Source organism: Kwoniella dendrophila, chromosome 4, assembly GCF_036810415.1.
Source record: "Kwoniella dendrophila CBS 6074 chromosome 4, complete sequence".
NCBI lineage: Eukaryota > Fungi > Basidiomycota > Tremellomycetes > Tremellales > Cryptococcaceae > Kwoniella > Kwoniella dendrophila.
In genome coordinates, this window is record NC_089479.1 from 1,416,312 (window position 1) to 1,440,781 (window position 24,470).

Sequence of the window (24,470 nt, forward strand, 5' to 3'; positions counted from 1 at the left end):
TTACATTTTAGGACTTGAAGACATTCCTTTGATACAACACCCTTATTACTCTTTCAGCATTGACCACCAAATCAACAAAAAAAAACGTTCATCCAGTGTAGCATAGACTTAGGACGCGAATTTTCAACCTTTTCAGCTTTGGTCAATTTAATTTTCGATTACACCCCCAAATCTTTATCGCACGCTCAGTGTTTGGCATCTTCCAATAATGTCAGCATTTTCATCTTCATCCTCCTCCTCATCATCTTCAACAACAACAACAACATCCCGACCGTTTCCTATAATACCTTCCTTTCTAGTATCGACGATTCTCGCCTTTGTACCCATAGCCGTTATGGGAGGATCAACGGCACCTACATCAATCCCTCAGGTGGATTTTGGGAAGATGGGTACTGTAGGATTAGGTGGAGCTTTCTCAGGTTTAGATTGGTATACGTCTGATTCGCCATTCGCTTCATCTTCATCATCGAGTCAGCAGAGTTTCTCTTCAACAGGAGATACATTGTTTTATAGAACTGAAGATGGTATATTTAGAGCTTTAGGAAGTACGAATGATGGTGGTATAATAAATTCATTATGTTGGTCATCATCACCAGATTCAACCAATGGTACTTTATTTATAGGTGGAACATTTTCATCTTTATCTGGTAAATCAGCAAATAATGTAGGATCGTTTTCACTATCGACAAATGAATTTTCAGCACTTTCATCAGGATTATCAGGGAATGTAAATACATTGTATTGTGATAATGATAATCATGAAGTATGGTTTGGTGGTTCATTCAATGCACCAATAGGTCAAGGAGGTGGAAATGTAGCTTTATGGTCAACATCATCTTCAGCATGGCAATCGCCTTCTTTCGGTGGTCTGAATGGTAATGTAGCGACTATAATACCTTCATCAAACAAATCAAGTATTTATTTCGGTGGTGATTTCACAACGACGTTCTTATCTAATTCGTCATCAATGAATTCAACTTCAAGAACCAATATAAATTCACAACCTAATGCACCAATAAATACAACCACAGTCGGACAATCAGGATATTTAACACCATTAACTATATCAGCAAGTGCAAGTGAATCATCACAATATCAGATCCAAGCTGGACCTAGTAGTTCGTCCACCAGTGGATATAGTGATACAAATGGATTATTATGTCCTGATAGTGGGACAACGTGGTTAGCACAAGAAAATACAATTTCAAATGTTAATCTAGTCGGTAATCAATATTTACCTGCAACAGGTGTGAGAATGGTAAATGGTAATGACAATGGAAGATCAACAAAATATTTCTGTTTTACAACTTTACCTGATTATGCTGAATTAAACATGACTTATACCGACCCAACAACAAAGAAAAATGAAACTTGTACAACACATTGTCCATTATTCAATGATCCTTCTATATCAGCTCAAGACTTCATTTTCACTCAAGGTACACATAATTTAACTGGTTTTGAGATTCAACTTAAGGAATGGACAGGTGATGGTGCTGCTTTAAAAAGTGTTTCCCTCTTGACTGATGGTAAGTACTGTATTATCACCTTATATATCCTGCAAGATCTCTTACTGATCTCTCTGTCATAGGTGCATACTCTTCAGCTACTGGCTCAGACGCTTCTGACACATGCTCTTCAGCCAAAAAGAGTACCATTCAATCCGTTGGCGACTGGTCATCTAGAACCGCTGCAACTGATTCAGCTACAGAAACTTTCCTTTCCTCAACTATTTCCACGCGAAATCCTACATCTGCACAAGTCACTTTTTACCCACATGTCGGATCAGCTGGTCAATACGATATTTACGTATTTATACCCGGTTGTCTGAACATTGGGGATTGTGATGGAAGAACATCGGTTGACATCGAGGTGTTTCCCCTTCGAGGTGGATTAGGTTGGACAAGCACTATTTCTGAACAAGTGCAATACGATACCAAAACTCTTGTCTACTCTGGTCCTGTTGACGCTACTAGTGATGCCTTTTCACCAACACTCAGCTTAGCTCTTGCATCCAACCCAGCCGCTCCAGCTAAAGGCAACAATTACATTGTTGTAGCAGATCGAATCCAACTCGTCCTCACCGGTATCACCCAATCAGGATCTACCATATCTTCCAGCTCATCTTCCTCCAACGGTACCAACACAATCGGCACACCCATTACCAATTCCACATTACATGGAAACTCAACTCTTAATGTCGCTTATGGTGTTTACGAATACACCCGATCATCCAATTCTACCCTTAATGCCGCTACTTCTGCTTTGACCAATGATACCGAAACTCCTCTCACCAGATTAGGTTTCGCCTTGGATGCCGCTTTGAACGCTTCTGGTTCTGCTGCTTCATCATGGGTAGTCAACACCATTGTAGTCGCAAACAACACTGTCTTCGTCGGAGGTGATTTCTCCGCTTCAAACAATTATACCAATGTCATCTCCATCGACACTTCTTCCGGCGCAGCATCTGCTCTAGCCTCTCAAGGTTTGAGTGGAGTCGTCAACACTGCTGCAATTGTGGGGGGATACGTTTTCTTCGGCGGTGATTTCACATCTACGGCTTCATCGGGCGGAATCGCACTTAATTACATTGCAAGATACGATCCTAGCTCGAAAGCTTGGGCAGCCCTTGGTGGAGGTGTAGACGGATACGTTACAGATCTTTTAGCTTCAACTTCATCAACTAATCAACTTATTGTTATGGGTAATTTCTCTCATATCATATCGTCAAATGGAACTTCAACACAAACAGGTGGATATGCAACTTACGATGTTTCAACATCAGAATGGCTCAATACTGGTATAGTCTTTGGAAACGTATCAGCTGGAGCAGTACCATCTTCATCATCTGGTATTTCCTCGGAATCTTTCTTTGCTGGAAAAGTATATGGTTCAGCTGGAAATTCAATTGGAGGCGTTGCAACGTTATCCACAAATGATGATGGGAATGCCGTTATATCGTCACTAAATGGTGTCAATTTCGGTACAGCCGGATCAGCTGCTTCTCCGAATCCTTCATCTACTTCATCAAGACGAAGATCATTAATGAAGAATGCTAGTCATTCATTAACTAGATCATGGTTATCAAGATATACAGATATTTTAGTTGAAAGAGCTCATAATGTTTTATCGAATCGAGCTACACCACCAACAATTCCCAATCAAATTTCTGAAGCTCCAGCAGTTTTAGCAGGTGCATTCTGGACAAATTCTTCTGAATCTGGTAAACCAACTATCACAATCTTAGGAGGAAATTTCTCTTCTTCTTCTTCTTCTTCTTCTTCTTCTTCAAACAATGTTGAAGGTATAGCATTTTATAATGAAAAACAAGGTGGATTAACTGGTCCATCAACTCCTATTCAAGGTGTAGTCAAAACTCTCAATGTTATAAATAATAACGTTTATATTGGTGGTCAAGCTTTAAATGTTCAGAATGTTGGAAGTGGTATTTTGGTATATGACTTGAAAGCTGGAAATTGGGTTACAGGTGGAATGCCCACTTTAAATCGTAAGTAACTCAGCTTGAAAGCACCTACGTGTTTTGGTAGCTGATTCTTCAACTTGACATAGCTCCTTCTGGTATAAACAACGTTACTGTCAATGCTATTCGTACAAGAGGTAATACTAATACAATAGTCGTTGCTGGTAATTTCGGTACTGCTGGTTCTCTCAGTTGTACAGCAGTATGTTTGTGGGATTCCAAGAATGCTCAATGGTCAACACCTGGCTCAGGCTTGAGTGCTGGAGAAGTACGAGCTATTGATTTTGCAGGGGTGAGTAAATCAGCTTTGATATTTACGATAAGATGGCGCTAACCTGTAACATCTTTTTATAGGAATCCTCCGATACCCTCATTGCAGCTGGATCATTCGCTCTTTCTACAGGTGATGTTGCATACGCAGCATCATACAGTTTCTCCAATTCATCATGGACACCTCTTGGTACTTTGCCTGGTCCCGCCTTGGCTATTGCAGTTGATGATAAGAACTCAAGTAACATATTTGCAGCCGGCTACTCAACTTCCGATGGTTCACCTTATCTACAACAATGGAACGGAGCCACATGGACCGCTCAATCCGATTCACTTGCTCCTGGCTCGTTAGTCTCACAATTAGCTTTTGTACCTATGAAATCTGAACATCCATCTCAAGGCGCTATCGAATCAGATCGAATGTTGATGGTATCTGGTGACTTGTATTTTGAAAATTCGGGAAACGTAACTTCTGCTCTGTATGATGGTTCAACATGGTATCCTTATTTAGTTGGAACTTCATCTAAAGGTGAATTAGGTACTGGTGGATCGTTATTCTGGTCAGAATCAAGCTTCTCATTCAAAGTTAGGCATTATTTAGCTCGTGGTCTAGTAGTTCTAGTTGCTATTGCTATAGCTACTGGACTGATACTACTTTTGGTTTTGATAGCGATATTATTAGCTTTCTGTTTTAGAAGAAGAGAACGAAAAGATCAAACTTTATATGAGAAACAGGATGTTGATTCTGATAGTGATGTCAATTCAACACATCAAAATGTGTTCAACAATGTTCAAGCTGCTTTAGAAGCTTCTTTGATTGGCGGTGGATTAGCTACTGGTACTGCTGCTGCTGCTGCTGCTGGAACAGCTAGAAACAGAAACGATAATAGAGCATCCGATCCATCAAGTTACAATTCAGGTGCATATCCAATAGGTTCAGACGGTGGTGCTGAACATCATGAACAAGGAGTTGGAGCTTATGATACATATGAAGATGATGAAGAAGAACAGGAAGATGAAGGAAGAGAAACTACAATGAGATATGATTTTGATGGACCTGAATTACAAGATGGTGAATTACCTATGAAAGCTGGACAAAGGATTATAATCTTAGATGATGAACAATCAACTGAATGGTGGTTTGCTAAAGATCCGATGACTGGTAAAGAAGGTGTAGTACCTGCTACATATGGTAAGTTTCAACTTATTTCGTCATCATAATATCAAGGTATGAATACTAACTAAATTTCGATAGTTTGGTAAATGCACGATTTATACAAGATATAACAAATTAACGAATTTTAATGACACTTTAATAAAACAAGTATATAATGAAGATCAAATCAGATAATAACCATATTCGATATATCAATGCGAAGATCCCTTATACCCATCATGAACTTATCATACCTAAACTTTTTTGTATGTTTATCTCTCTACCTCCCATATTTTTCGTAAAAAAGGGACTATCCTTTTTATCCTTCTTTCTGTTTTCATATTTGGTATTTTTTTTGGTATATAAGATCGAACTATCTTCTTCGTATGTAAATATCAAAGTAGAATGATCATAATGATTTAATGCATTCTTCCTTATCATATCAATCTGAGATAGGACGATATATCTACCCTTCCAGCTTCTTTAGGCAGAGTAGGATAACGTCAGAATTACGTCAAGGCACTGTTTCATGGTACAGTATGATATGTATGGTATGTATGGTACTCAGCTGCTTCGGCTTCTTCGGTTATGTGGGCATACGAATAGATAGACAGTTATGGAGATAGATCAGGTTTAGGTGAACAAGTAGTTTCAGCTGATTAAATTGTTGTTTGTTATCTTAACACAGCTTTTTTTCTTTTTCCATAACTCGTGGTTTTGTCACCGCAGATCTGGACTCTTCTGCATGAAGGAAAAGACTGCGAGGTCTATAACCAAGATGTAAAGACTGTCATATACTGCATATTCGACAAGTTAGCTGTACATATATCAATATACTGTATATTAATACATTCCTCCTTAACGACCTTGACGTCAACTTTGGTTCGATCATTGAATAGTCATAAACAGCTCACAGACCTCTCATCACTTGTAACGTGAACATCCTTTGAAAGAACTTTTCGGGGTCCGGAATATATGAATATATAACAAGGTAACAAGGGCTATGACGCATCTCTGAACAGAAAAGAAAGAAAATTCCCATCACTTGAAAACAACGAAAGAAGTCATTATATCATACGAAACACAGAACGAGAAACACACAGCTAAAGATTTGCATCATAGCCTATTTACTTCAACTCTATCTTCAAGACAAATACAATAGCAATTCAACTATCCAACTTTTTTTGCTCTCTGCAACGTGCTCGACAAGTTTTCAATCTATCTTTGGTCATTCTGATTTACTACATCGTCATCTCTACCCCTCGCTATATACAGCTTGAGAAAAACTTCAGTAACAATCAAGCTATCAACTCGACTACATTATCCAGATTAAGAAAGGCATTCAGGAATGTACTTCAATTTGATCACTTTTTTGGCTTCTATATTCCTTCCTACCAATATCAATGCTTTACCTCAGAAGCTGAAAATACGTCAATCACCTGGATTCGTTCAGCCAGATATCACTCCAGCCAATGACTCACAAAATAACCAAGGAGGAGGAGGAAGTATAACGACAATTGAAATCGTCATTCCGGTTGTTATCATAGTGGTTGTAGCGATTGTGTTGATTATATCGGTAAGTCACCATTCCACTTATTTCATTATGGGGCATAAATATATTTATATATATATATATATATATCGATCAATCTCATAGATCAAATATCGTGCCAAACTATCTTCATTATTCAAATCTACATCCCTATCAAGAATAAGTGGGTCATCTACAACCAGAACAAACATAACTGCAGAACAATTATCAGGTCATTCAAGTTCAAATTCGGCGACAAACATTGATCAAAATCCAGGTAGTACAACAACTGCACCTCTTACAGCAGCTGAAAGAAGAGCAAGAAGAATAAGAGATAGAGAAAGGAATATAAGAAGAACTGAATCCGGTAGAAGTGTTAAGACTTTACCAGTTTATAGTAAAGATGCTGGTGATGAAGAATTGGTTTTGGTTAGGTGAGTTATAAATCTAAATTTTATCTTTAATATACAACCAAGCGTTTATCGAAAATGGTGTGAACATGAGAGATTGTTGTGGAACACATGGATATCAATACCGAAGTACAGTTGATGATATCTAGAGACTGAACTCATATTACGAATATATAGGCAAAGATCACAATCCTCTTTCTCATCAGGATCGTTCACCGACGACGATGCTTATCCAGACGAAGGACCAGAAGGTGATATCGAAAGAGGTCTTCTACCCGCTCATGATCGTTCAAACTCAACACGTTCGTCTCGTACACACAATGCCAACGATGAAAATGCCGAATCATCAGGTACAAGGGGAGCAGGTGAGGAAGAACAACAGGCAGAAACAGCCGTTGGTGAATCTCCTTCCCCAATAACCGATGAATCTCCTCACCAATCTCAAACCACACGATTATCTTCTAATTCTGATCCATCCCCACACCAGAGAAGTGATTCTTTAGCCAGAAGGGAGTCTCTAGCTAGAAGATCGTGGGGATTAGCACCCACATATCTGGAAGCAATGTCATCACCTTTATCGTATCCCGAGTCTTCTGATAATTCAAGCACTACCGTACCTAAAGATACTCTGCGTACTAGAACTTCGTCAACTTTTAGAGGATTATTATCTAGAGCAGGATTCAATCAACCTTCTGCACCTTCATCTTCACGTTCAACACAACAGATGAGAGAAAATAGAAATTCATCAACATCATTATTATTACAACCAACTACATCAAGAATGTCTACAAATACCGCTACTTCGTCATATATGTTATCTAGATCTAGATCACCATCAACTTCAACGACTAATATAGCTAGTAACCCTATAACAGGTTTACCATGGGAATCAACAAATTCATTATTAATGATTTCAAGTCCAATGCCAAATACTACTTTGAGATCTTCATTCGATTCTTCATCTTTACCTAAAGCTGGATTATCAGAAGATCAAATGAAGTTTTTATCTTCAAAAGAAGCTATAAATACCATTGGAATCAAATTCAATAATAATGATAATGATGAAACACCTCAATATAGAAAGAGAAGTAAATCTAAATCAACTGTACAAGGTAATTCATCAATCGATTTAACATTCCTACGATATCAAAATCAAGCTGAAGGAAGTGGGATTGGTCCTAGTAGAAGAGGTTCAAACGAAAATAGACATGAAGAAGAGATTTCACTACCATCTTGGGAAATGAGTGAGCAATTAAGAAGACAAAATGAAGCTTTTGAAAGAAGGAATTTGAGTAGACCTGTTTCATCTGATGGAAAAGCAAGAGACAATGCAGAAAGTACAGATCAGAATGGAATTTCTACAGGTGACTTCTCAGGCACAAGTGAACAGCCGAATGGAGGAACAGCTTCTGATGCTACTCCAGAACAACAGAGCAATCAAGCTAAACCAAATTCAACAATAAAACCTATACCTCCTCCCATACAGGTGAACATTATTTCAGAACCACGCGAACAAGATATCGGAACCCCTGCATCATCTAATACATTTATGACTGCTCAACCTTCTCCTACATCCACAATAACGCCTCACACTACAACGAATCCGAACACACTAACCAGCGCAACTTTTACGACGCCAAATACCTTGATGAATTCTGCGATGACTCCAAGATTCGAAGTTGAACCTCCTACGCCTATTGTATCTACTCCGCCACCTCGGGTCGCTTAGAGTTTTTATCATTGGTACACGATAATGTTCTTATAGACGAGATGATTGTACAATTATTGATGAAACTGTCAGGATCAGAATATATTTTTGAGAATCGAGAAACATGACTGAGAGCCTGGGAGCTGAATGTCATATTGTAATAACTGTTATCGATTCAAACTCATACGTTATACACATGAAAACCATGCACTTACGAATTTAAATGATGTCAATAATCTTTTATGTTATGAACAGCAAGGTATGAGACTCAACAATGTTTACATATATGGAAATCGAGTAAACAGTTGGTATAATGATTGCAACGTTTAATTTATTACAACATGTAAGAATAATGCCAGGTCGCATGGCGAATGGGAGTGTTTCTGGATCAGTGTCCTCAATGTCGATACCTGTGTCTCCTCTAGAAGCACGAGAAGACTGGGGGAAAAATTTCAAATCCTCGTTGGATCGTTTGCAGCAAGCGAGTCAAAAATGCACTTTCATTAGTCCAGCGTGAATGTACTGGTTGAGACATACTGTTTTAACAGACTTATGCATGTTTTCAATCTATGAACATTAGAGGATTCAGCCTTTTGTTTGAGATTTTGCTAGTACTATTTGATACTTCGTGAAAGGCATCAAGCATTTCATCCACATGATTATCAAATACCAATTCTCCTCCGCATCGATGTCCTTGTCTCCGTCCCTCTTCTGAGCCTTCTCCCACCCCTCTTCTTACCGTTCTTACCTTTAGTGTATTATACTACTTAATCCTTTCTTGAACCATGGCCGACTATACCGGCACCACTAGCTTTTTCCCAATTAGCATCACCTTTTACAGTATATGAACTTGAACCTGGTATAGCGTTTCCAACTTTATCTTTTAAATCTTTAGCTTGATTTGTTAATGATTTTTTATTTTTACTTGATGATCCACCACTACCACCTAAAGTTAAACCTAAACCTAAAATACCAGCTAAAACATATAAACCTTTTCTTTCATCATCATTCAAAGATCTTTTTTCGGATTTATATTCTTTTTCTTTACCTTCTGGAGATTTAGGTAAATTAATTTCAGGTAAAACTTTTATACCTGCTCCAGACCATGCTTTACCAGGTGCATTTATAATTGAACTTAAAGCTTCACCTAAAGATGGAATATCTTTTGATGATGATGGTTCGTTTTCAGAAGAAGATTTATTTTCAAGTGAATGAGCATCAGTTGATTGATGTGTAGCATGTACAGGTCCACCTTCTAAATGTGTTGAAGCTGATGCAACAGTCATTACTTTTGGTGCAGATAATGAAGGTGCTGAATCTTTAGTCACTCCCGAAGAGAAGTTGTCTGGAGTAATAGGCTAGGAAGGTTTATAAAATTAACAATTAGCTTATATAAACATATATACATGTTACATATTTTATGATTTTCGAGATTCGGCAAGAAACTTACAATGACCTGTTCAACTTCTTCTTCAGCTTGACTTCGAGGAAATTTAACATCCAAACTCTCCTTTGTAGTTGATGCCGCAATATCAGATTTTGGTAAACCTGGAGCAACAGTGATTTGTTCAGGTTGAATAGGATCAACTTTAATAGCTTCAGTTCTTTGTGAAGATACTTGTGGTCCTGTTGTGGTTATTGAAGGTGGTTCTTTACTCGTTGGCGGAGCTGAATCTTTCTTAGGTTTTGAAGCAGAGCCAGCAGAGGTAGAGGAAGAGGAAGCGAAAGAAGAAGAAGCTGAAGTTGAAATTGATCTAGTTGAATTACCATTATTAAATGTTAAAGGTGGTAAAGGTCCTAACAATGATGATGTTTCGGCTGATTCTAATCTTGATACTAAAGTTGCTCTATTATAGTCGTTTATAAAGTTAGCGCAATACACTTGAGCAAGTATGTCGTTATTGTTGTTGTTGTTTTTATTGTTGGAAAATAGGTGTATAAACTCACTTATTACCTTGTTGTGATAAACCTCTTTTCTTCAATTCGGTTTTTAATGTAATTACAGTTTCATTTTTCCAATTTCTTTGACTTGATAATAAAACTGCTGATGCCAATGATCTTGATCTTTGTTTACTTGGTGAAACTGGACAAATAGGTGAAGCTACTTGAGGAGTAGGGACTGAAGATCTCAAAAGACCTGTTGAAATTTTACGTCGTAACATTATTGTTCTTGATTGATTTTGAATGAATTTGAACAGCATGAAAAGATAAAGTGGATGTACTGCTGAATACCAAAGAGATAAACTTGTCTTGTATCTACTGTGTGGATTGGAATGTAGTGTAGAAACAGAAAGAGTGGAGTTGTTGATCATGAAATGGACCATCCCATGGGAAGGAAGGTAAAAGTAGCTACAACCTATCGGAGCTAGCGCGTCATTATCGGAATTGAAATTGAAATATTATTGTAATCCACCTCCACGTGTACCACATATACATGACTACTCAGTATATATGTAAAGTATATATCATATAATAGATAGTAGATAACAAGAATCTCGCTGTGTCTTTTTCAAGCATTGGGGATATGCATAGATGTAGAACGAAGAAGCAGTCCGCAGCCTAGGGGTATCATCTATTCCTTAGCTAATGTACGACGATGTGTACTAACAGTTCCTTCAATTCCTTTGTCAACCTCGTCAATCAAAGACAACTTATAGCCGACGTCAAGGGTATTATTGTCACCGCCAATCAACCGAAATTTTATCTTACACGTTGAATGACAATTTTGTATGTTCACTGCAATATACCTTATGCACTCACCCAGATGATATAGCTGTTATACAAACCAAGAAACTCCTTGGATACCATCCCCGACCATGCCTTCGTCTCAACCTCAACCTCAACCTCCTCTCATCAATTCCCTCGTTCACTTCCTTTTCTCCATAGCAACCACTATACTACTTTACCTCATATCTTTGGGACCTATACCTCAACATGTGGGATTTGTTATGGATGGAAATAGAAGATATGCCAGAGGGTTAGGTAAAAAAGTTTCTGAAGGTCATGGTGAAGGATTTACAGCTCTAAAAAGGGTGAGTGCCGACAAGGATTATATAAGGGTATTCACTTACTTTGCTTTTTGTTCGTTCATTGATGATTTTTAGACATTAGAAATATGCCTTAGATTACGCATAAGAGTAGTTTCAGTCTATGCTTTCGCTATTGATAATTTCAATAGGGAAGAAAACGAAGTTTCAGCTTTAATGAGATTAGCAAAAGATAGATTATCTGAATTATGTCAACATGGGTTAGTTTTCTTGATTCATAAATCATATATACGGTGGGAAGTAGCTAATTCTGGCATACATAATATGTGATCATATTGAAACATATAGTGAATTGTTAGAAGAATATGGTGTGCAAATCAAGTTTATAGGTCAAACTTCATTATTTCCGCCTGATGTACAACAAGCTATAAAAGAAATGGAAGAAATGACTGCTGGACATACAAAGTGAGTTTGACTATAATAAACAGCCCGCTCAGAAACAAACGACACTAACATATATGCGTAGCGGTGTACTTAATGTATGCAGTCCATACTCATCTAGAGACGAAATAACAACATCTATCAAAGATTCTATCAAATCGATCAATAATGGCGAATTAACGAAAGATGAAATAACATCAAAAGATATATACGATAAGTTAGGTACATCAAAAGCTATATCAGAAGTAAATCCTGGATTATTCCAAAGACCAAACGAAAGTGGTAAATTAGATATTTTAGTTAGAACTTCTGATGTGAAAAGATTAAGTGATTTCATGATGTGGCAAGTGAGTATCACCATTCATCTTCATCTATCTTAAAATCCTGTAAATTGGTATTAGAACTAATCACTGCTGTACTATCTACATCATCTTACATAGGCCTCAGAAGATACTCAATTACATTTCGTCAAGACTTTTTGGCCAGAATTCGGTTTATCAGATATGATACCTATTTTGTTAGGTTGGCAGCAGAAACAATGGATAAAGCAATTAGGATGGGGTTAATTCAATAGATTACAGAAAAGCTCCTAAAATGATCTTACATAGATAGATAGAATTCGACTGAAAATTATTTGTTCCAAAACCGTTGCTTGTATAATATACAATAGAGTGGTTGGTTTATGCATTGATGTATGTAATGTGATTTATTGCTACTTTACGAGCACTATGAGTGGTGGTGATACAACGGCACAGTGGGATCTATGAAGCATTCTATCATATCTAATTTACATTTGTTTTTTTTTTATTTATCAAAATTACTCTAATCTAGCCGTCCTAATCACAAGAACCATCTTCAGGACCATCTTTCCATCTTTGATCTAAAATCTTAGTTTCACAAATAAATTCAGGTTTTTGTAATTTCCTATTAACTTCATTATGTCTTTCACATAACCATTTCATTAAATTTTCTCTACCATTAACAATTGGAGGATTTTTAATTATATCTTTTTGAAAATCTTTTGAACACCAATTACATGGATAAAAAATCGATAATGATTCTAATAAATTTTTCATTTGAATTTGTTGTCTTTCATTGGCTTTTAAAGGATAATATGATGCTGTTGTATGTAAAAACGTCCATGTTGATCTTCCTAATAATTCATTGTCTGCTGGACAATCTTTTCTATCCTTTATTATTGTTGATGAAGAAGATGGACTACTATTCATCATCGATGCAAATCCTGCCATACTACCTAAACCTGATGATGATATATTTCCCTTACTTTCATCAGAATTAGAAGATACCTTTTTTTTCTTTATTTTTGATATATCTGCCCATGTATTACAAACTTTACAAACTTTTCCATTTTCATCTAATATTAATCCAGGTGGTAGATGTGGATGTGTCTCTTTAGTTGTACGTTTAGGTTCTGTAGATACAGTTGGATCAGCGCCAGAGGATGAGGAAGTAAAACCGGTCATTGATGGTGGAAACGATGTAGGTATTGTCATATTGCGGTTCTCAGGTTGAGCATAATTCTATCGATAGTCGACCGTTTCGTGTTTTGTTCTTGAAGCACATTTATCCAGAAGAAGAAACAAGAACAAGAGGAATCCTCCTTGAACGATTTGTCATCAGCATTTCCAGACGTCCCTCCACCCATTATATTCAACATCACCGAACCCAAGTTTAACCCTGAATGAAAGCACCGAAAAAACTAATCATAAATAAACATTACCAAAATAAAAAGGACGCGACTATCCTTTCGACACCTCTTTCTCATTCACTTGTCAATGTGATACATGTATTTTCAAACATCTTTTTACATAGATACCTCATTGTTCTGCTTGCCAATAATCTTCTTCAAGGCATCTACTAAGGGGTCTGATAGAGTGACGTATCGGCATCATCATAATCAACAACTATGACACAAACATGAACCCATCACCTGTCTCTCTCTCATCCTCCTCAAATAATATAGCAAGTAACGCATTTACCAATAACAAGTCCAAAGATGGGAAAGACACCGCAGCTGGAGCACTGCCGATTGCTGGATCAACAACATTTGACGTTGCCAGAGGACGGGTAGCAGCAACAGCTCAAAGGATTATCGATTCAATTCAACCTACAAACAAACCGTCAACCGGTGGGCTAATTAAGAAAGCGAATCTCGCTACCTCTTCATCGGCGCCGACAATCTTGGAGACAGGTAACTTACGCCGACCTCCTAGTAAAGTTACTAGCGCCTCTTCAAATGGTCCAGTCACCAAAGTCAGCCCAGCTTCCACATCGATAGGACCGAAGTTCATACAACCAAAACGCCGAGGACGACCTCCAGATGCAACTACTACCGCTTCCGCGAATGGTTCAATGAACAAGGTCAACGCAATCTCAACATTGTCCACCTCTTCTACCAAACTCCCCACGCCTGCGAACACCAGTAACTTTCAAAAGAGTGGGACGAGCACGCGACCAACCATTGACAGTTCTAAGTCCACTTCGAATTCAGCTATAAAACTTGCAGATTCGCTTCTGGGTAAAGCTCGAAAAGTAGCGAGCAATGGTCATCTCATATCTAGAGCAGAAAAAGAAGGATCTACCGGAGTGGGAAACAAGGATAAAGCTGCGCTTGGCGATAAGCCTACAAACGATAAGAGTAGCAGTAAAACATCTGGCAATAAATCAGCACCGTTGTTTACAAGTGCCCCTCGCCTAGCTCTGATGAAAACGGCGAGAAGAGCGACTCCGCAATCAACAGCAGCAAGGAAAATGGCTATGAATGGTACAGTCGTACCCCGTATCAATTCAACAATCTCAAATAGTTCGACTGGAAAAGGTAATACATCAATTGGGCACCGTCCTGCGAATGACGCGCAGCGTATTCAACCAAATAGTATAAGTAATGGATCTAAATCAACGAGCACCGCTCTTCCCTCAGCCATCTCATCAAGCGGTAGTTGGGGTACATCGAATAGGACAGGACCGACAGTTTCTAGAGTTTCTTTCCCAGTACAACCTCACCAAAGCGCGTTCGAGAAGCATGCAACACTGCAGCATGATCCATCTAGTTCATCGTCGAATGTTTGGTCAAGAAATACTTCGACATCGAATCCTAAACCCGATTCCGAACCTAATTCTAGTACTATTGATACACCTGCTCAACGATCCATATTCGCTCAAGACGCTTTAACGTCCAAGTTACCAAGTAAAAGGCCATTTGGTGAAGATCCAAATACGGGAAGACAAATTACGACTTCAAATAAGAAATCTCTCTCAATCATCACGAAAGAACCAATGAACATGTTCACCTCAAGGGCATCTTTAAAACAATGGTCTACTGAACCACAACAAGTTCCATCAAGTGGTATATCAAAACGTCAAGCTGATGAACTAGACAGTAATCCTTCTCTTATAGAGGAGGAAGATACGAGTCAGCATGAAGAGGTGTCGACGGGTAAATTACCTACTTCAGCTTCTGATCGATCAAATAAACAATCACCATCAATTCGAACGTCTAAACGCAAAATGGATGACAATTTCACTTCTCCCAACAGCCAGAAAATTGATAGGAGGCAGAGCAGAATAAAACGTCCAAGGTTGTCTAGTCGAAACGATAAAGCTCCTAATTCTGCAGCGGAAGCTGAAGTAAGCCGATCACCTAGTCCCGAACCTTCTAATTCAATCAACAATAGTATAAGTAATCCAAGAAGAATGATGACTGAGATTATTGACTTGACAATGTTAAGTGATAGTGAAGATGAAGATGAAGTTGATCCTTTAGATCAAGAAGAAAGGAAAAAGAGACATCAAGAAGAATTGGCGCGACTTGAAGAGGCTGAAAAAGAGGAAGTTGAAGTCAAAAAAGAAATAGAATCACCTAATTCAAAATCGAGGTCAAAATCTCAGTCGGACTCAGCATCAGTATCTATACCAAATTCTGAAAATCGACTGGACCCTTCTCAATCAGCGATTATAGAAAATCCAGTAAGACGTCCAATTCGACACCTCGGAGAAGTATATACCAATAGGGCATCACCATCGTCATCAGATGAAGTTGATACTCCTAATTCTGCACCTCGAACTTCAGCTCACGCTTCAAATACGGCTAAAATTTCCGAAATATTACCATCCCAGCCAAACAAGCTTCCTTTGCGCCTCGCAGAATCTGTATCGTCAAATGGAAAAACAAATTCCCCTGCTCAGCAGATCGATACAGCTGCTCTCACGACAGATAATCGTTCTGCTCACAACACCAATATTCCGGCAGAGAAACAAGACACCACACAACACAAATTCCGTGATACTTCCGATGTCTGGAATACAGCATGTAATCCCAACGATACATTTTGGACGCATCCCCGTGGCCTTGTCATCTCTTCTGACGGAAATCGAGAAACAGAGTATGTCGGTTCACGTGCATGGATATTGACTATGAAGAGATTAAGAGCCCAAAGATCGAAGAGCATGACTTTCCGCTTTACACCTGTAAGCTACTAAAGGACATGAAGCATTGACCATTCTCAGGGGAACATTGCTGAAGTGTGTGAAACAGGTTTTTCGACCCAATAGGAAATCACTCTTCCTACTACGAAATATAAGGTCGGCCGTCAATGTTTTGGCAAGGCAAAGATTCCCATCCCTCGAGCGGCGAATTCCAGTCAAACATCCCAGACCTTTCAATGTTGATCGTGTGAGAGCACATCGATCGAAGATGGAATCTAACATTCATACGTGGTAAGTCTCGCTATACCTAATTCTCTCCGAGACTAAAAAGGCCTACTAAATTGTTTCCTGTACATGAAGTCGAGAAGACCGATTCCTGGTTCTAAAATTCGGAAGAATTGAACCTCTGTCAGAGCTTTCAAATAAAGCTACCATTTCACCTGACAAAGCAGTGATAAAAGTTTACGGCATGGATGTAAGTCATTCTTCTACATATCTTGATATCTCCACATATATCTTCGGGTTGTTCATCGTACAACAAACTAAAATGGACCATCTTTTAGGATGGAGTCGCAGATTTACTATCCCATTGTCAAGTTCGCAACTTTGCTCTTAGATCTGGAGGAATTGTATATCCCATCTTATATTCTAATTCGACCTGTTCGAATAACCCTGGAAAGGAAATTGGTAATTTCAAGATAATCATTGAGTTGTACCATAAAAAAGAATTATGGTCAGGTTCACCATTCGAAATTGATCTGAAGACTCTTATCTCCGAGGAAGGCGATTTTCTACAAAATCCAATACCATTGGAATTGCAGTCAACAGCTGGGAACCGAATAATGTTACATCCTGCTCCTTCTTGGGCTTTTGATCCTGCTTTGGAATTACCGCAATTACCACGGAAAATCGTTGAGGATGTACTCGATATTAATACACTGGTATCCTATCAACGTTCCGAACTGGCTCCACCACACAAAATTGAGTTTTTGAGTGACAAAGAAGTGGGAACTTTCAAAACCGAAGAGGAGATAGCTACTTATCTAGCTATTCTACATCACGGTAAATTCCGAGTTTCTATCGAAAAAGAACAGGTAAGTAATCCTATTTTTCTCTCCGATCGTTCTCACCACGCCGAACAGAAATTGACGAAGAGTGATCGGAAGTGATATACTAACGCTGTTGTCATATTGTAGCATGACGGTAAGATTGTTACCACCATCATAAGCGAAGATAGGTTTACATACAACTGGGTATACAAGGCCAAGTACAACACAGTATTGGAGCAAGATGTCTTACTCATCGAACTTGGGCCACCGCCACAGAGACCGTCACCTTCTCTTTCTCCCTCTCCTGTTGATGAAGATATAGAACCCGACAATGTTGAACAAGTCACCTCATCATCTGGCAATGTTAGAGCTACAATGAGTGATAACGGATCAATAGCAGACGAAGGGGCTGATCATTCAATCGACGATGATCACCGCGATCAAAATGGTGGTCGAGGCATTTCAGATCCACTTTTTTCAGGACCCCCAGAGATGGATTATGATAATGATAATGATCCAGCCACACCCACCACTCCATTTAGCTCCATCGCATCACTCCTTCGGACCCCTCAACAAAATATTAGATCTGCGCCAACCTCCGCAACATCATCTCAATTCCCAGGGCTAATGCATCAAACTCTAAATACTGATCGCGGATCAGCTTCGATTGCAGCAGTACCAGAAACTTTCGCAGATCTAGTCGGTCGTATTTATAAGTCACAGTCAGTCGACAGAGAGGGCGATGGGCCACATGCTCAGGAGAATCCGGACGAATTTATGGATGTCGATGATCTCGATCAAACGAATAGCAATACCGGCTCATTACAACGACCTGCTACTGTAATGCCTACAATTACTTCACCTTCACAATTGAAATCAATTAACTCGTCTCAAATTCAAAAATCACCAGGAAAGAACGATGATTTAACTACAACACATTCAAGTTCTGATGCACCTACATCGAAACCTACTAAAACCGGATTGGCTGGACCTTCAATGGCATATAGAATAAATAATCAATATACAAAATGGTCAAGTAGAATTGATCCTGGTACTTTAGCTGATTTGTTTCCTGCTCTTGACCAAGTTTGGGATGGTGGTAAAATAAGACATATGGTGAGGGATCAAGAAGAATCTGTTATTTGGACTAGATACCATGTAAGTTGGAATAGAAATTCCAAAGTGTATTATTATTGATCTTTTCGACTGATCTCGTTTTGTATTAGCTAAGTCAAGAACACAGATTTATGTCTTGTATTTGGAACAGATGGAGGCACCAAAAAGGGTGAGTAATCTGCTCTTCTCCGTTGAGATTATAAGGCATAGCCATCACACGATGGTCAGTGGGAAGTGACGCTGATAGTATGTTGTGATATAGACCTATTCCCGTAGATAACCGATCGGAATACTATACATCGTTCATCAGAGCATATGCAGATGTAATGATTAGAGCTGGTCTGACCAGGGAAGTAGGCGATCATCTATGGGTGAGTTTATCCTGGATTTGTTAAGATGCTGAATGCGATCTATTGCTTACGTGTTCATTGGGTTTTGCTTTGGTAGGTCCTTTGTAGGGAGAATTATATCTCCTTCAAAGAAGTCAAAGAAGCTTTATCATTATGGAATAGTCTTTCTGGATTTCAACGGAAACTGATTGCCCAAAGAGAACAGAAGGACAGGGAAGATGCCAGGCAGCAGAAGATTCAATAACAAAGGTCAATCAGCAAGAGGGAAAGTCAGGGACAAGGCAAGTAGATAAGCGGATGAGGGTGAAAATAGGAGTCAACAAACTGTGATAAGAAACGCCAACAAAGTGTTATAATCACAATGGACCAATAGGTATCAACTGCATTGGTGGTTATGCCGTACTGCAATAATGAAAACTCATGAAACATACTACTCACGACATAAATTATTCCTTGTTGTATCTTGTTCTATACAAACTATAATTATACATATTCTAGATCACATTCCGTATATTTCATTGCATTAATATCTGTGCATCCTATATAATGAGGTCTCTCTATTTTACCATATATTGTACTTTTATATGTCGGACTTGATTCAGACTTTTTCAAACGATCCAAATGATACACAGTAAGAATTGACTACTTGCATGCATGATGATGATAAATCTATTTCTTTCGCTACAACATTTATTCCCAACAAAGATAAATTGCAAAACATGGGGACGTTTACATAACTTTCTGCTGTTTTACGTCCATATTACCACCAAAATCATCTTCAGCTGATCTTTTCATACCTCCTGCTCTTGGTCCATTGGGTCCAGAAGGTAACATTCTAGTTCCATTCGGTCCACCACCAGTTAAAGCAGGTGCAAAAGGTAATCCACCACCACCACCACCACCACCACCACCACCACCACCACCTCCACCGCCTCCTCCTCTACCACCTCTGAATCCTCCTCTGAATCCACCTCTTCCACGTCCACCCATACCAAAGGGTATTTGTTGAGGTGGTGGTACCATACCATTGTTATTGAATTGTTGTTGTTGTTGGAAAGATGAAGGTTGATTACTCAATCCCATACCCATATTCATTCCCATATTTGGATTCATTCCCATACCCATATTCATACCATTGTTCATTGAATCCATCATACCCATTCCGTTCATTCCATTCATGGGTTCATTCAGCATACCCATATTCATACCCATTGGCATATTCAGATTCATGTTCATATTCATATTCATTTGATTATTGTTCATATTGTTTCCATTCAAATTGTTTTGACCATTCATACCATTTCCTGGTCCCATACGGCCCATTTGACCTAAAGGTACACTGCCGTTTACATTCATCATTTGCATTTTTAATAGTTGTGCCTGTAATAACTGAATCTGTTGAGTTAATATTGCTCTTGCAGGTGCTAAAATCAATGGATTTAGGAGCATTTTCTTTGCCTATAATTATACCAGAAATACGTTAGCTTTTTTAGCCTCCTATAAAAGAGCAATCATTATACTTACGCCCATCAAATAAGTGTTTATGATTTGCGGTGTTAAAGTATCAAGATCTACCGGTTGGCCATCTGCACCTATGATTTGGTTTCTAGATTGATTCAACGTATTCCGATTCGAATTACCACTCAAATCAGGTCTTGCGTTTCTTTCATTCTTGACAGGTGATATGGCTCCTTCTTCAACCTATTTTGAAGGAGATAGTAAGGGACAATCCAAAATGTAAGCAAATAAAATACCAAAGAATGATCTCCATCGAATCAGTAAATAGTTAGTACTTACTTCCTCATCATTCTTCTCATCATCTTCACCTTCACCTTCTACTGGTACTTGTGTTTCTCCGCTATTTTCGTTTTCATTCTTAATTTCAGCATCATTAATTTCATTCTTTCCTCCTTCTTCTTGTCCTTGATCTTTATCTTGCTGATCACTTTCATTTTTTTCCTTTGCTGATCTATCAACTTCATTTTGAATATAATTTTCAACTTTTTTCCTTATATCATAATCAATTATTAATTTGTCTAAAGATTGAATTTTCGATTCACATAAAAAACACTCAAAATCATTTTCTAATAAATGATTTTCAATACATTCTTCACAAAATGTTTTTTTACAACATGGTACTTTTTTTCCTTCCCAAATTAATTTTTTACATATTGGACATGTTAAATTGATATCCAAAGGTTTTGAATCTCGTACATCTGATCCTGTTAATGCTCTTGGTTTAACTGCTGCTTGTTTTTGCCATTGACGTCTAAGCAAAAGTAATTACATGTCATTGTCAGTATTCCTGTGAATCCGTTATATCTTCACGACTATCTATCCTCTTCTGACGATAAAACCAACTCACTGATCAGGTACAGCCCGTACAAATCCACCATCAGCAGTCAACATTGCACCACCACTTGAACCCTCGACACCCCCCGGAGTTTCAACAGTTTTCAAGAAACTCCTAGGAATACCTGTAACTCTGACAAATCTTCTTCTATCAGTTGCGCCTGGATCTTCATTATCAGGACAATTTTCAATCCAGTGACCTATTTCAGGTGATGGAAATACGTTTCAGTTAGATCGCTCGTTTTGCTTTCATGTGATGGTCATACCAACTTACCTTTTTTACCACATCGATAACATATATAACCTGTAGGTGGTTCTTTATCATGTTGTGCTTCAATTCCATATTTTGACGTCGATGCGGCAACAGCTGAACCAGAAGGTTTACCTGTTCGTGCAGCTCTAGCAGCAGGTGCACGATATCCACTATGACAGGATATGATGATCAGTATTATTGGTCGCTTTGATAATTACGCTGCAGTGATCTATCGGATGAAATGCTAGATCTGTTTACTCACGCCGACATATCTTCCTGCATTTGTTCCCAAGTTTCCGCACCTTGCGCCAAAACAGCCGCGATTTTAGCATCCTCTTCCGCATTTCCAGTTGATATCGGTACACTAGGTTCTCCGGGCTGTGTATATTAAGATTTCATGTCGTTAACTACAATCTTTGAAACAGTCCAATATAGTTTTAAAGAGAACTTGACATACCTTAGCATCATCTTTACCATCAAACCTTTTTGATAAACTACCAAAAGTACCTGCTGAACCTCTTATACCACCGATTCTATTTTGTTTATCTTGCATTGCTTGTCTAGCATGAGATTCAATTCTATGATCACCAGTTAAAGAATCTGCAGCTGAACTACCAACAATATAATTTTGTGCATTACCTCTACCTTTAGCTGAAGATGGTAATCTTCTTGCTATCAATGAGGATGATCTAGGTATTTGATGATTATCATCTTTGAATTCTGTGAATACGGATAGAACGAGATGCAATAAGACATCGGTATGATTGTCAGATTTTTCGATTGGCGATGGACATCAAACTGATCATACAGTATAAAGTACACCTCCTATAATAGACCTGAATTACTCACCTTCTCCAGTTACATTGTCATATACACCAATGTCGAAATCTTTCCCATTTCCCATCTTATTGCCTAAAATGATTTCCCTCTTCAGGTCGAACACCGATATATGTGTTCCATCAAATGTGACACGCTGCTCATTTCGACCTGCACCCCATCGGTAGAATACTGTTGACATCTTGAAAAGAGCTCAGAGGGATATTGGCTGTAATTGGATGAGATTTTGATACAGAATTGCTGATTCCAATGTAAAAGGTCTTCCACTCGATCGCCAATGTAGCTTCCTCCCTTATCCTTCGACTTCTAGAATACCTAGGCAGATACCAAGGTGAAATTTGAATCGAGAATGTTTGGCCGGTCGCAAGATTTGCCGCTGAACCTCTGCAGCAAATAAATCAGTTGCCCGCAGGAAGACGCTGGACCAGTTGAACTTCAGATTTGCATTAATTCACTGGAGCTGTTCGGGAATTGTGCAGGACCTCCTATCTGACTGAGGGATGACAATGTATATCTATGATGTGTATATATCTGGAGAATGAAACTATTGGAAAGAAGAGCAAGTTGTTCACTCTGTTTTCATATGGATAATGGGAGATTCAAGTGGTCACTTCACTAGTTTCAGTTTGCGAGACTGTCAATTACGTAATCGTCACCTTCCCCGCATTTTGGGTTACGTTGGATTGTTGTCGATAGACACGTCTACTGTAGATCATAAAATATGTATCCTCTCTTGCTTTTTCTTCCAGAAAGACTTTTAAATCAGTGTCCATAAAGAAGGAAGCATGGTACGTTCAACAACAATATTCAGAGTCCACGATGGACTTCCGCTGGCAGCAAGTGTAGATGATGAAAGTGTAAGTAATAATTATACGTTTGTTCCCGTTAAATCATGGACAGCTTTATGATGTTTGTTTAAAATGTAACACAAGCTGATAAAGAACAAATATGATTTCGTTTCTTCAATTACTTACATAGACAGAGAAAGCTTTGACAGAATATAAACAACAATCAAAGTTGATATTTAGAAGATTAAATGCTAATAGTGAACCTGCATGTTCAATTGAGTCTGGACAATATACATTACAGTAAGTTTTTGGTCCAGTTAACAAATCAATCATATGTGCGATTGTCCTAAAATGCTATATCATCATATACAATAGATTAGACTAATATGCTTGTTCGTGATTTAGCTATCTTATAGTTGACAAAGTAATATATATGTGTATATGTGATTCATCTTATCCAAGAAAATTAGCATTTAGTTATTTAGATGAATTATCAAAAGAATTTCAAAGGAGTTATGAAGGTAAAATTGAAGGTGCAACTAGGCCATATGCATTTATGGGATTTGGTAAGTTTAAATTAAACATGGGTCTCACTTCATTAATCGATTTTAAATGACGTTTTTCTGGTATACATCCACTGATTTATCTTTATCTATTTTTGATTGATTAGATACTTTTATATCCAAAACTACAAGATTATATAAGGATTCAAGAACTTTAACACAAGGTGCAGGTACATCATTAGGATCTTCGTCGGCAAGTAACCAACAACCAAATCAATTGGATCAATTGAATGAAAATTTGAAAGATGTAACTAGAATTATGACTAAAAATATGGAAGATTTATTATGGAGAGGTGATTCGTTGGATAGTAAGTTTTTAGCCTGAGCACCCGAGAACAAAGCCAAAAATCTCCTACTATCTCAATATATATCAATCATATGATTTTGGCAACACGTTGGACCCCTCGTATCTGCAAGTGAGACTGATCCAACTGACTCGTCTTTGACCGAATCAGGAATGTCACATCTTTCAACGTCACTCCGATCAGAATCAGCTAAATATAGAAAAGCAGCCAGAAATATAAATTTACAAGCTTTGATTCGAAAATGGGCTCCTATAGGTGGTATAGGTTTCTTCTTCATCTTGTTCATGTGGTACAGGTTTTTCTAAATTATGTAACAAAGGAATGAAGTAGAAGCCTAGCTTAGTCTTATCCGTTCCGTGGTCAAGCAACAAATTTCCTCTTAGCCATATGATGGGATCACAGAATGATATGCATTGTACAAACAGTA

The 24,470-nt window shown here is 38.3% G+C and overlaps 8 protein-coding genes across 8 annotated transcripts; 5 read left to right on the forward strand and 3 right to left on the reverse strand.

Moving 5' to 3' along the window:
- Window positions 1-208: 208 nt before the first annotated feature.
- Window positions 209-4,972, forward strand: L201_003634 (uncharacterized protein; the record flags this gene model as incomplete). Its single annotated transcript, XM_066219387.1, has 5 exons — window positions 209-1,529; window positions 1,592-3,508; window positions 3,571-3,773; window positions 3,836-4,694; window positions 4,746-4,972. 5 exons carry the CDS (start codon window positions 209-211, stop codon window positions 4,970-4,972), a joined length of 4,527 nt encoding a protein of 1,508 aa, XP_066075484.1.
- Window positions 4,973-6,255: 1,283 nt separating this feature from the next.
- L201_003635 (uncharacterized protein) lies at window positions 6,256-8,577 on the forward strand (the record flags this gene model as incomplete). Its single annotated transcript, XM_066219388.1, has 3 exons — window positions 6,256-6,483; window positions 6,565-6,872; window positions 7,026-8,577. The coding sequence occupies 3 exons, from the start codon at window positions 6,256-6,258 to the stop codon at window positions 8,575-8,577; spliced, it is 2,088 nt and encodes a 695-aa protein (XP_066075485.1).
- Window positions 8,578-9,323: 746 nt separating this feature from the next.
- Window positions 9,324-10,718, reverse strand: L201_003636 (uncharacterized protein; the record flags this gene model as incomplete). Its single annotated transcript, XM_066219389.1, has 3 exons — window positions 9,324-9,914; window positions 10,007-10,403; window positions 10,504-10,718. The coding sequence occupies 3 exons, from the start codon at window positions 10,716-10,718 to the stop codon at window positions 9,324-9,326; spliced, it is 1,203 nt and encodes a 400-aa protein (XP_066075486.1).
- A 654-nt stretch (window positions 10,719-11,372) lies between these two features.
- On the forward strand, window positions 11,373-12,550 carry L201_003637 (di-trans,poly-cis-decaprenylcistransferase; the record flags this gene model as incomplete). Its single annotated transcript, XM_066219390.1, has 5 exons — window positions 11,373-11,588; window positions 11,661-11,803; window positions 11,892-12,008; window positions 12,070-12,331; window positions 12,425-12,550. 5 exons carry the CDS (start codon window positions 11,373-11,375, stop codon window positions 12,548-12,550), a joined length of 864 nt encoding a protein of 287 aa, XP_066075487.1.
- A 270-nt stretch (window positions 12,551-12,820) lies between these two features.
- Window positions 12,821-13,498, reverse strand: L201_003638 (uncharacterized protein; the record flags this gene model as incomplete). The annotated part of the gene is made up of 1 exon (XM_066219391.1): window positions 12,821-13,498. One exon carries the CDS (start codon window positions 13,496-13,498, stop codon window positions 12,821-12,823), a length of 678 nt encoding a protein of 225 aa, XP_066075488.1.
- A 424-nt stretch (window positions 13,499-13,922) lies between these two features.
- On the forward strand, window positions 13,923-19,189 carry L201_003639 (uncharacterized protein; the record flags this gene model as incomplete). The annotated part of the gene is made up of 8 exons (XM_066219392.1): window positions 13,923-16,472; window positions 16,540-16,721; window positions 16,791-16,905; window positions 16,994-17,524; window positions 17,627-18,637; window positions 18,706-18,764; window positions 18,858-18,966; window positions 19,043-19,189. The coding sequence occupies 8 exons, from the start codon at window positions 13,923-13,925 to the stop codon at window positions 19,187-19,189; spliced, it is 4,704 nt and encodes a 1,567-aa protein (XP_066075489.1).
- Window positions 19,190-19,674: 485 nt separating this feature from the next.
- Window positions 19,675-22,568, reverse strand: L201_003640 (uncharacterized protein; the record flags this gene model as incomplete). Its single annotated transcript, XM_066219393.1, has 8 exons — window positions 19,675-20,403; window positions 20,470-20,646; window positions 20,743-21,214; window positions 21,311-21,497; window positions 21,572-21,720; window positions 21,813-21,928; window positions 22,008-22,270; window positions 22,400-22,568. 8 exons carry the CDS (start codon window positions 22,566-22,568, stop codon window positions 19,675-19,677), a joined length of 2,262 nt encoding a protein of 753 aa, XP_066075490.1.
- A 604-nt stretch (window positions 22,569-23,172) lies between these two features.
- L201_003641 (uncharacterized protein) lies at window positions 23,173-24,348 on the forward strand (the record flags this gene model as incomplete). The annotated part of the gene is made up of 5 exons (XM_066219394.1): window positions 23,173-23,244; window positions 23,366-23,475; window positions 23,581-23,741; window positions 23,846-24,046; window positions 24,194-24,348. The coding sequence occupies 5 exons, from the start codon at window positions 23,173-23,175 to the stop codon at window positions 24,346-24,348; spliced, it is 699 nt and encodes a 232-aa protein (XP_066075491.1).
- Window positions 24,349-24,470: the final 122 nt, after the last annotated feature.